We start from the raw sequence: 11,553 nt of genomic DNA, 5'->3' as shown, positions 1-11,553 counted from the left end.
AGTATCGTTTAAGGCTGTGTGTTGGGAAGGGCCAGCTGCCATGCCTTGGGAGTTCCTCCTGTTCTTTGTGATTAGTCTGTTAACCCCTGAGACTGGGAGGCTTATTTGTGCCAATAAAGGTGGTGGTGGTGATGGTGCTGGTGGTTGGATGGGCTGCATCTCCCTTGCCCGTTTGACACTTCTATCTCAACGCCAGCCTTCACCCCTGCTCCCCGCAGCAGCAGCTCTTTTCTTCCTCTTTCTCCTCAGACAGAAACTGAGACCATTGATGTGCTCGACTGGGTGTGCTCCCACCTTCCCCTGGCACAGAAGCAGTAGGTGGGTGTGCACAGCCCTTCAAGCCCTTCCCTTGTTCTTTGTAGGGAGCAAAGCTGAAAGAATTTTCCTTAAATGTTAGCCTCCACCCCGCAGTGAGTGCCCCTGCTTTTGTTTCTAGTCTTGTGTGGCCCAAGTGAAGGCTCCACACTGGTTTGTGGCATTGATAGGGTCAATAGGAAGAATGTCCTGCTTTTTAAATGCTCATTGATTGATGAAATGAGACAAGAGTCATTTTCTGGGGCCACCCCTCTGCGTAAAGATAACATGACTTTTCCCATTATAAATACTGTTTCATCTTCTAACCTTGTTGTTCAGAATTCCAGCTATTATAATTCACCCCCCTTTTTAAGGAGGGACCTGAAAGACAAATTGAGGAAGCATTCCTGTTGAGACTTTACCTTAAATGACTGAGCATGTAAAGGGTCTTCTCGTGCTTATTAGGGATTTTTCATCTCTTTAAACTACATATGCTTTATTGCTAATTCTTGGACAACATAACAAGACATTTTGAAAAAAAAAAAAAAAACTGTTTCGCCCATGATTCTAGGACCATTCTAAAGGAGATCAGTCTTGGGTTTTCTTTGGAAGGACTGATGCTAAAGCTGAAACTCCAATACTTTGGCCACCTCATGTGAAGAGTTGACTCATTGGAAAAGACTCTGATGCTGGGAGGGATTGGGGGCAGGGGAAGGGGACGACAGAGGATGAGATGGCTGGATGGTGTCACTGACTCGATGGACATGAGTTTGGGTGAACTCCGGGAGTTGGGGATGGACAGGGAGGCCTGGCGTGCTGCAGTTCATGGGGTTGCAAAGAGTCGGACACGACTGAGCTACTGAACTGAACTGAACTAGGACCCAAATGCCTCAACTGATTTTTCCTGCATGGTTCTTGCCCCAGAATCACAGATGTACAGAATATTAGAGCTAGATAATCTCGTGTAGAAATCTAACAGGTCTACTCCTGAGGGGTGTACAAATGTGCCAGAGTCCAGCTCCAGCAGCCAGGGAATCAGCCTGAAGGGATGAGCGGTGTCGGCAGGGATGGTGTAGCCCCTGACTCGAGGTACGGGACTACATGTTTATTTCAGGCATCAGGTCTTCTTTTATACTTTGACAAAAGCATTAGGTCAGAGGTTTGACATTTTCAGTTCCCCCTCCCCAGATTTATCTTCTTATTGTTGCCCTTCAAACAGAGTTCCTAATTCAGTGATTCTCTCAGAATCATGTTTACTTGTGATTACACTGCAACTCATGCTTATGTCTGGGCTGCGTACCACATTCCTCAGTTTATTTCTTATCTTTCTAAATCCTGCTTGCCCCTAGTATCCTAAGCTCACTATCTCCTAAAAAGGCTTCTAACTATTCTTAATTATTCCTAAACCCTAAACTCAGCAAACTTCCTTTGCCATAAACATTTCCATCACAAACAGGTCTCAGATAACAATCCTTCCCATGGCCTCAAGCTGCGGCCTACGTGCTCATCCTGGGACATTCTTTGTAAAAATCCTTGAACAAATGTCAATGGTTACTTTATAGATTATTTTCTGGGCACAACTGCAGAAAGCTTTGTGCTTTCTCATGCTTCTCTCAAGAACAATCAGCACCTTAACATTCTTTCCAGCCAACTCAACCGAAGAAAGGAAAGAACAAGTCAGAGTCACAAAACCTAACTCCTTCAGCCCAGGACCATGCCTGCGGGATGAGGAGAGGGGTTGGGGCATGCCTCCATCTTGTCAGTAATGCCTAATGCATCTCCCGACACAAATAAGGAATCTGAGAGTAGAGGGACAGTGCCATGTCAAGGCCAGCAGACAGTCTTACTATACCTCTTCAGTCCCCACTTTGCTGTTTGTTAGGACAGAAGCACCTCCATCGCCTCACACTCAGAACTCTTGTGGATGTATGTTGAAGCTGGTGCAGCTTCTTCCCAACCTCCTGACTAATTTGAAACAATGAAATCTGTCCCATTTACTGTCAGTTATAGCTAGAGCCTTGTTCACTCACTTGAGCATCCCAGGTGAAGCACTCCCCTTCACTGCAGCCACAGAATCTCTAGTGTTTTGGGGTCACCATGGATTGCTGACTTAACAGACCTAACACAAGATACAGTAAGGTAGGGCAAGCACTTGATGACAAATCAGGAGACCTGTCTCTCTCCTAACCTACTGAAAATCACTTCCCCTTTCCGAAGCTCTTGTTTCTCCATCTGGGAAAAGAAGAAGGTGACCTAGAACAGTGGCTCTCAACCTGGATTCCAAGAACTTCCTGAAATTGTGTGCAGAGTTGTGGGAGGCAATGTATACAGTCTTCTTGGGAGGGCGTATAGAGCTTTCAATAGATTCTCAAAGGAGTCCTATTATGGGCTGAATTGTGTTGCCCTCAAATGCCTATCTTAAAGCCCTAACCCTCAATGTGACTGAATTTGGAGATGGAGCCTTTAGAGAGGTAATTAGGATTTAATTGAGGGAGCTGGTAAAGAATCTGCCTGCGATATAGGTTTTGATTTCTGTGTCGGGAAGTACCCCTGGAGAAGGGATACGCTACCCAATCTAGTATCCTTCGGCTTCCCTGGTGGCTAGACGGTAACAAACCCACCTGCAGTGTAGCACACCTGAGTTCCATCCCTGTGTTGGGAAGTTCCCCTGGAGGAGGGCATGGAAACCCACTCCAGTATTCTTGCCTGGAGAATTCCCATGGACAGAGGAGCCTGATGTGCTACAGTTCATGGGGTCACCAAGAGTCGGACACAACTGAGTGACCAAGCACAACACACACAGAGGTGTAAGAGTGGGGCCCTAATCCCAAAGGATCTGACATCCTTATAAGAGGAGGGGTTACCAGATCTCGCGCGCGCTCTCTCTCTCTGTCTCCATACACACACAGAAGAAATGTCATGTGAGGAAACAGAGAGAAAGTGGCCAACTGCAATACAAGAGGAGTGCCTACACCAGGAGTTGAACTTGCTGGCACCTTGATCTTGGACTTCTAGTATCCCGAACTGTGAGAAAGTAAATGTCTTTTGTTTAAACCATCCAGCCTATGGTATTTGGTTTTGGCAACTCGAACAGACTAACACAAGGCCCATAACCAAGAAAAAAAAAAAAAAACGGTTCAGAGCCAATGCACTCACTGCTTGCCAGAAACCCATCCTGGACATTCATGTTTCAATACAACGTTTTTAGGCACTTGCAGATTTCTTGAGTTCTTGCTTAGAACGGTGCAGTATATCTTTTATGGCAACATACTTCCTTGTCTAAGAGTTGTATAACACAGATTTGTATCTATATAAACCCAAAGACAAGAGTTTAATTCCTGATTCTACCACCTATTAGATGTTTGACTTTGGACAAGTTATCACATGTTTGTACCTTCTATATAAAATAGGGATAAGATTAGTATCTACCTCACATGGCTGCTGTGAGAATTAAATGACATAATGCATGTAGAGGGCCTAGCACATAGTAAAGTTTCAACAGATATTAGTAGCTTTTGTGATGAAAATGTAAGTAGCAGTCAGGGTTTTCTGCCCTTATAAATAACATTGTTGTGAGCAAACTTCTTTATACACAAAGAATTTTTTTAAAATACTTACCTGGATTAACTAAGAGAAAAAGACTAAAATAACTAAAATCATAAATAAAAGAGGGGATATTACAACCAATGTGACAATAACAACCAGGATTACACAAGAATATTATGAACAATTGTGGCAAGAAATTGGACAACCAAGAAGAAATGAATAAATTCCTAGAAACACACAATCTACCAGAACTGAACAAAGGAGAAACAGAAAACCCAACAGACCAGTAATGAGATTGAATCAGTAATGACAACCTCCCCCCCCGCCCACCCCCCGCCCAACACACACACACACACACACACACACACACACACACACGAAATCAGGAGCTGATAGCTTCACTGGAGAATTCCACCAAACATTTAAAGAATTAATACCAATCTTTCTCAAATGCTTCCAAAAAATTGAAGAAGAGGGAACACTTCCAAACTAAGTTTATGAGGCCAGCATTATGCTGATATCAAAGGCACCAAAAGAAAAGAACACTACAGGCCACTTTCCCGGACGAATGCAGATGCAAAAATCCTCAACAAAATACTAGCAAAACAATTCAACGGCACATTAGAAGGACTATGTGCCATGGTCAAAAGGGATTTATCCCTTGGTTGCGAGGATAGATTAACATATAAAAATCAATCCCTGTAATAAAACACACTAACAGAATGAAGGACAAAAATCACATGATCATCTCTATAGATGCCCATAAAAAATTCAACACTCCAGGAGAAAAAACAGTCAAAGAACTAGGAGTAGAAAGAAATTACCTCGACATAATAAAGGCCACAACTAACATCATACTCAGTGGTGAAAAACTGAAATCTCTTCTTCTAAGGTAAGGAACAAGGCAAGGAAGCCCGCTCTCACCATTATGTGAGTATTCAACAACTGGAAGTCATAGCCAGAGCTGTTAGGAAAGCAAAAGAAATAAAAGGCATCCAAATCAGAAAGAAGTAAAATTCACTCTGTAAGAGAGCATGATTTTGTACATGCAAAACTCAAAAGAGTACACACACCCATACACACACACATGCACACAACTGGTAGAACTAATAAGCAAATTCAACAAAGTTGTAGGACACAAAACACAAAAGCAAAATTCAGTTGTACTACTATACACTAACAAAGAACAATTTGAAAAGGAAATTAAGAAAACAATTCCACTGACATTAGCAGCAAAAAAGGAAAAAATACTGAGGAATAAACTCAAGCAAGGAGTCAAAAAACTTGTACACTGCAAACTACAAAACATTGCTGAAAGAAACTGAAAAAGACACAAATAAATGGGAAGGCATCTGTCTGCACAGACTGGAAAACTAAATATTGTTAAGAAGTCCATACTATCTGAGGTGGTTAATTTTATGTGTCAGCTTGACTAATCCACAGAGTGCCTAGACATTTAGTCAGACATTATTCTGGGTGTTTCTGTAGGGTGCTTTTTCACGAGATTAACATTTAAATCAGTCAATGGGGTAAAACAGATTTCCCCCCGATACTGTGGGTGGGCTTTACCTAATCAGTTGATAATCTGAATAAAACAAAAAGGCAAACTTTCCTCATGTAAGAGAATTCTTCCTGCGTGAAAGCCTTTGGACCTGGGACATCAGTTTTTTTTTCCTGCCTTTAGACCCAAACTGAAATATCAGCTCTACTGGTTTGGTTCTTAGGCCTTCTAACCTGGACTAGAGCTAAACCACTGGCTCTTCTGGGTCTCCAGCTAGCCAACTCACCCTCTAGATCTTCGGACTTACCAGCCTCTATAATTGAATGAGTCAATTCTTTGACACACACACACTCCACTGGATCTGTTCTTCTAACACACTACCCAGAGTGATCTACAGATCCAATGCAAACCCTATCAAAATCCCAATAGCATGCTTTACATAAATAGAAAAACTCGTCCTAAAATTTAAGTAGAATCCCTGCAAGGAGATCCAACCAGTCCATTCTGAAGGAGATCAACACTGGGATTTCTTTGGAAGGAATGATGCTAAAGCTGAAACTCCAGTACTTTGGCCACCTCATGCGAAGAGTTGACTCATTGGAAAAGACTCTGATGCTGGGAGGGAATGGGGGCGGGAGGAGAAGGGGACGACAGAGGATGAGATGGCTGGATGGCATCACTGACTCGATGGACGTGAGTCTGAGTGAACTCCGGGAGTTGGTGATGGACAGGAAGGCCTGGCGTGCTGCGATTCATGAGGTCGCAAAGAGTCGGACACGACTGAGCGACTGAACTGAACTGAACTGAAAGAGATCCTTAATAGGGAAAACAATTTGCCCAAAGAAAAAGTAGAGAACTCACACTTCTTGATTTCAAAACATTACAAAGCTACACTAATCAAAACTGTGTGTTACTGCCATATTAACAAATAGACCAATGGAGTAAAATAGAGATCTTAGAAATAAACCCTCAATTTCAGAAGATGTGCCAGGCAGTGGACTTCCTGATAGAGGGGGGAAAATAGCTTTTTCAGATCTCTGGATCAAAGCAAGGACTCTGGAGTCAGATTGCTTGGCTTCAATTCTACCACTGACCCCCATGGGCCAAATGACCGTGGGCCAGTGGCCGAATCTCTCAGTACCTGTTTCCTCACCTGTAAGAGGCTGGTAATCATTAGTACTATAGTCCTAGGAGTGTCGCAAGGAAGCGTTACTATTTACTTACAGCGCTTAGAAGAGTGCCGGGCACGGGGTCTCTGCTGTGTAAGTTGCTTTTCATAGATTCTGCCAAATTACCCCCCAAATGGATTTCTTGCACCACCGCCACAGAGGTTTGCTCCTAAACTCTCGCACTCTTGGAATGGTTAAGCACTTGGAAGCTTGTCATCCTAGTGTGTGCAGCCCGATTCGTGGTTTTAGTTTACATCTCCAGGATCAGCAGGGGTGAGCGTCTTTGCGGGTGTAACTGGACACTGACTGAGACTCTCTCTTCTTTGAATTGTCTCAGAGTGGGGAAAGAGCTGAGGGAGGGAGGTCAATCCCAGTCTGTCCCCCAAATCTGCCTGCCAAGAACGTTTGATGGAGTAGTTGAGGCAGAGATGTTACAGAACAAGACTACGATCCCTTTGTCTTCTGGCCATTTGGGGAGAAGTACGCCGACCACTCATCACTGAGTGCGGGATTCCTCTGCCCGTTCTCCCATTGGGTCATAAGACTTGTGGTGGAAGGAAGGCTGGCAAATGCTTTCAGCACGTACTAGGCGCCCAGCGCCCTCAGTACTCCGCCCCCTCCCACCCGCCTCCCGCTCCACCCACTTTGTACACGGTCAGGGCTCAGGGCTGTGACTCTAACTGGAAACGGGAGGTGGGACAGGAGGAGGTGGGACGAGAGGCTTGACAGACGTACACTCGAGCGCAGCATGACCTTCAACCGCCCACTCGCCAACTGCCGGCATGGCCTTTGGGCTTGGCAGCAAACCGGAGGAGGCCCTCGACCCCATTGGTTACACCTCGAGGGGGCGGGCAAACAAGGCGCGTGCTGGTTGGCGGAAACCAGACCAATGAGGAGGCAGCAGCGCTGGCGCGCTGAAAGCCTCGCGTCATTTGCGGCGATCTCGTGCGTGTGGTGCGTGTGGTGCTTGACGGCGCGCTCCAGACGCCGCGTGCCTCACGTGCCCTGACCACCATCTTCGCCGCCGCCGCGACCGGGTTGATAAGTCGTCGCCGCCCCAGGTCCGGCAGCCACCCAGATCGCGACATGAGCTCCCCAGATGATGAGGTGTTTGTTCGGGGAGGGGGTTCTGGCTCAGAGTGTGGGGAGCAGACCAGCGGCCTTGAGGCTGGCTCCCCAGCCCCGCGGGGACCCGGCCCCGACCCCGGCCCCGAGCCGGGGGCACCGCGAAGCGGCGAGGGTGAGGGCGGGGATGGCTTCCCAGACTCTGAGGGCTTCGAGTTGGAGCGGGCGGTGCTGGAAGCGGGAGAGCCGGTGCTGTCGGGCTGCGAAGGCCGGCCTGGTTCCCCGGCCGACGACACGGGGTACGCCGTGCAGCTGTCTGACGAGTCATTGGCGGCCATCCTGCAGCAGCTGGCCGACCTGGACTTGCTGGGCATCCGCAGACACATGTCCCCGGAGAGATACGCGGTCGGCGAAGTGTCTGCCTTGCGGGACCTCGAGGCGCGTCCCAGCACTCGAGGCGCGGCCGCCCAGAGGTGTGGGAAAGCGGCACAGGCTGAGGCCGGCCCTCTCTGCGTCGGCGGGCCCAAGGCAGGCCGGGCCTGGGGGAACCCTAAGAGAGGCACTAAGAGTAGGTTGAACAAGGCTGTGGATCGCCAGTGGCCCCCCTCAGGAAGCCTAGCCGGGCTGCTCTCCGACTCCGAGTCCTCTGATGAGTGCAGTGAGATACAGCCTATGAGAGTGAGCATTTATCCCAAAGACGGAGGCCAGGCCAAGCTGAACAGCCCCAAGGATCCCGGGGACACACCCAGACACTCGAATGTCCAAGGCAGGGAGAATCTCCTTGACGTGCCAGGCACTTGCCTGTCCTCAGCTCCGGGAGGATTGATTTCGGTTGTGGAAAGGCAGGGCAGGCAGGGCGATGCAGACCAGGAGGACATCTCACCCCCTAAGAAAATGCAGAGCGTGGTCCGGAGGAAGGGGGGCAGCCTGCCCAGCTACCCGGGAGTAGCAGCAGCAGCAGCAGCTCCTGCAGCTGCCACTACAGCCAGGCTGCCGCGGCCCAGTCCTAGGAGGAAGAGGGTCCAGGAGAAGAAAGCCTTTGGGGGCGTCTCCAAACCTGCCCTGGGGAGAACCTTCCCTTCCTGGGGGCGGGGAATCTCGGCCGCTCCCCTGGATCCGGCCACCCTCCCCCCAATCTTCGGCATCCCGCTGCTTGGGAGGTCCAAGAAGTATGCCTTGGTCCCTGGGGGAACCAAAGAGTCCAAGCACACCGGCGCTGGGAAGAAGCCCGTGGCTAGGCGGGCCCGGGAGTCGGTGGCAGCAGTGGCGGTGTCGGGAGAAGACAACGACCCAAATAGAGACCCAGTCGCAAAGGGCCAGGTGAGTAGGCCAGGCCCCTCCTCTCTCCCCACTCTTCCCCCTGCCACCCTCCCCAGGACACATGTCTTCACCCCGTGCTCCCCTTCTCCATTCCTCAGGGGTCGTCATTGGGTGGCCCTCGGTCACTGGGTCATTAGGATGCCAGGTTGGGGTCCTTTTCCTAGGGACAAACGTGAAGGTAGCACTTTGGGTGTGCTGGGCTCGGTTCTCCACCCTTGGCCTCTTTCCAGCCTCCTCCACGAGGCTGGGGCTGGCGTGGAAAGGAGGGCTGGTAGCTGAATCGATTTGAGGGGACCCCTTAAAAGCTTCACAGAGCTTCAGTGTTTAGACGCATCACTTTCCTGAATCCTACTTCCTAGCTGTTCCCCAAACCTTCCTTGCAGGGGCCCCAGACTTTCTCAGTGCCACACTGTTGTCCCCAGCTCAGCTCTGCCTGCTGGCCTGGGGCTGACTGACGGAGAATGTGCTAAAGAGATCAGCCTTTCGATTGTCTTCCCAATTCCCTGCCTCAGCTCGGTCTTGAATCATACGAGCTCTCACACACAGACATGGACATATAAATGCACTGGTACACACACGCGCACGCACACACGCACACATCCTTACTGCAGATCAGTGAGAAATCTTTGTTTTTAGCCAACCACTGACAGGCCGTGGCCATCTTGTTCACGGGTGCATCGTGGAGAACCCAGCAGCGCCAACCCCAGCATCAGAGGTGGGCAGGATTCAGGAAACTCAGAGCCCGTGGCCATGAACAAGGGAGAAGTCATGCCCAGAGGGCCTGGCCCCTCAGGTGAGTGTCCTGGGTTTTGATATGGGGGGGGCGGTGGAGACCAGGGGTGAAGGCAGAAACCTCTGTCTCTGATTCTCTCTCTCTCTCTCTCCTGGGGGCTCAGAGGCTGCTTCTCCCATGGGAAACAGGGTGTCAACAGGGCTGGCCCTGGCCCCATCACCTTCTGTGTGGGATTTGTTTGGCAGGGGTGATCGGTGGCAGTGCCCCAACAGCTACTCTGGGCGTAGACCTGCAGGCTAATAGCCTTTTCTGTGAAGTGCTGTTCGCCCACATTGCTCTCCCAGGTGCTGGCTGTGGCTGCCGCTCTGGGAGGCTCGAACCCAGAACCGCAGTCTCTGGCGGCCATCGTGGTGAAATGGCTGCCCCTGAGGAATAGGAGGGGCGGGCCCAGAGAGAAGGTTTGGGCTGCCTGCCGGGCAGAGCAGGGGAGGCTTGATGCTAGCAGAGGGTGGTACTGCCTCACCTCACGTTAGACCCTGCTTGGCCCTTTCCACCTCACTGGCAGCCTGGGAAGCTGGATTGTGTGTCCTTTCCCTGTCAGGTGACCAGAGACCAGCTGACCGTCCCCCAAGACCGAAAAGGCAGCAGCAGCCACCTGGAAAGCAGGGCTGTCCTCGGGTAATGCTGCTTCTGACTCCTGGAAGTGCACACCCAAACCCCATGGTGGGATCTGGGTCCAGGTGCAACTGACGTGTGTGGGCCCCCTCCCCGCCGTCCCATCCCACACCCCAGGGAGGGAGCCCACCTCCTTTCCACTGAGGAAAGTCTTTGCCTTGCCAGTCTGGACACCTGGCTTTGGGATGGAGGGCCCGGGGAAGAGGAGAGGAGGAGAGGGGAGGCGGGTGTATACTAACCTTTTCTCTTCCTCCTGTGTCTGCTGGCCTAGTGTGTAGTGCTACAGAGAGAAATAGACGACCTTAAGGAGCAACTAGGTATGAGGAACCAGGGACAGAGAGCGGCGGGTTCTTAGTGCAGAAGCAGGGTGGGCCCTTGGGGTGGGGTGGGCTGCAGGTGCAGGGGGCCTCGTAGGGATCAGCATTCCTGTGGGGAGGAGAACCTAGCAAGCCTGTCCCTGGAGCGTGCGGTGCATGTTCAGCTGGGCGTGCAGACAAGTAACAAAGTACCGTGTGGACTGCGTGCACACTCTGCCAGCCATTCGAGTCCTGAGAGCTCCTTCTGATAGGACTTGTAGAGATGCCTTGTTGATCGGCGTGGCCTCTAAGGTTCTTGTTGGGTATTTTGCGAGACCATTTTTGAATGGTTTGGACGTGGCCCCGAGCTTGAGAGCTGCTGGCACATTTTGTTTCCTTTTAGGAAATGGCTCCACATTTAATTCCGGTAGTGGGGAGTGATCAGGCCCAGAGCTCTTTGCATCTGGGCTGGGGGTATGTGGGTTTCAGGTTGTAGGGCTAGGTGGTTCCCCACGGGGACAGGGGGACAGGCTTCTATGTCCGTCTGTCTGGAGCACCTGTTTATGCCTCTCCCTGTTGCAGCCTCCATGCAGTACCTGGCTGAGACGTTCCAGATCCTCTGAAGTGAGTGTTACACATTGCATACTCCTTCCCACAACGTTGGCTATTGAGCAGGGCTGTGGGCTGGCCCTGGCTTGAGGCTCTTCCCTGACTCTGCTGTTTCACAGGTTGAGCCCAGTGTCTTCCTGCAAGAGGAGCAGCTGTTACCTCCGGGGCTGGCGAGCTGTGGCCAAGCTTGTTGCCTCTTGTTCTGCCTCCACCAGGGCATCCTCTGCCGCTTGTTTTGCCCCTTCTCTGCCCCAGTCTCACAGCGGTTCTGTTTTTTTTTTTTTTTAAATTTAATTAATTCATTTGTTTTACTTTACAATATTGTATTGGTTTTGCCACAGCAGT

The 11,553-nt window shown here is 50.1% G+C and overlaps 1 protein-coding gene across 1 annotated transcript; it reads left to right on the top strand.

Moving 5' to 3' along the window:
- Positions 1-7,596: 7,596 nt before the first annotated feature.
- On the top strand, positions 7,597-11,222 carry LOC138070774 (uncharacterized protein CXorf49 homolog). The gene is made up of 5 exons (XM_068961992.1): positions 7,597-8,895; positions 9,532-9,688; positions 10,230-10,306; positions 10,575-10,620; positions 11,182-11,222. Exons 1-5 carry the CDS (start codon positions 7,597-7,599, stop codon positions 11,220-11,222), a joined length of 1,620 nt encoding a protein of 539 aa, XP_068818093.1.
- Positions 11,223-11,553: the final 331 nt, after the last annotated feature.

Source organism: Capricornis sumatraensis, chromosome X, assembly GCF_032405125.1.
Source record: "Capricornis sumatraensis isolate serow.1 chromosome X, serow.2, whole genome shotgun sequence".
In the NCBI taxonomy this organism is placed as follows: Eukaryota; Metazoa; Chordata; class Mammalia; order Artiodactyla; family Bovidae; genus Capricornis; species Capricornis sumatraensis.
This window is presented reverse-complemented; position numbering and strand designations above follow the sequence as displayed.

What these genes read in the sequence shown, in the direction of transcription:
- LOC138070774 (XM_068961992.1), top strand. Translation starts at nt 7,597, where the DNA reads ATGAGCTCCCCAGATGATGAGGTGTTTGTTCGGGGAGGGGGTTCTGGC. An exon ending in ACCCAGTCGCAAAGGGCCAG is followed by an intron (nt 8,896 to 9,531) that starts GTGAGTAGGCCA and finishes CTTTGTTTTTAG; the next exon opens with CCAACCACTGACAGGCCGTG. An exon ending in CAGAGGGCCTGGCCCCTCAG is followed by an intron (nt 9,689 to 10,229) that starts GTGAGTGTCCTG and finishes TTTCCCTGTCAG; the next exon opens with GTGACCAGAGACCAGCTGAC.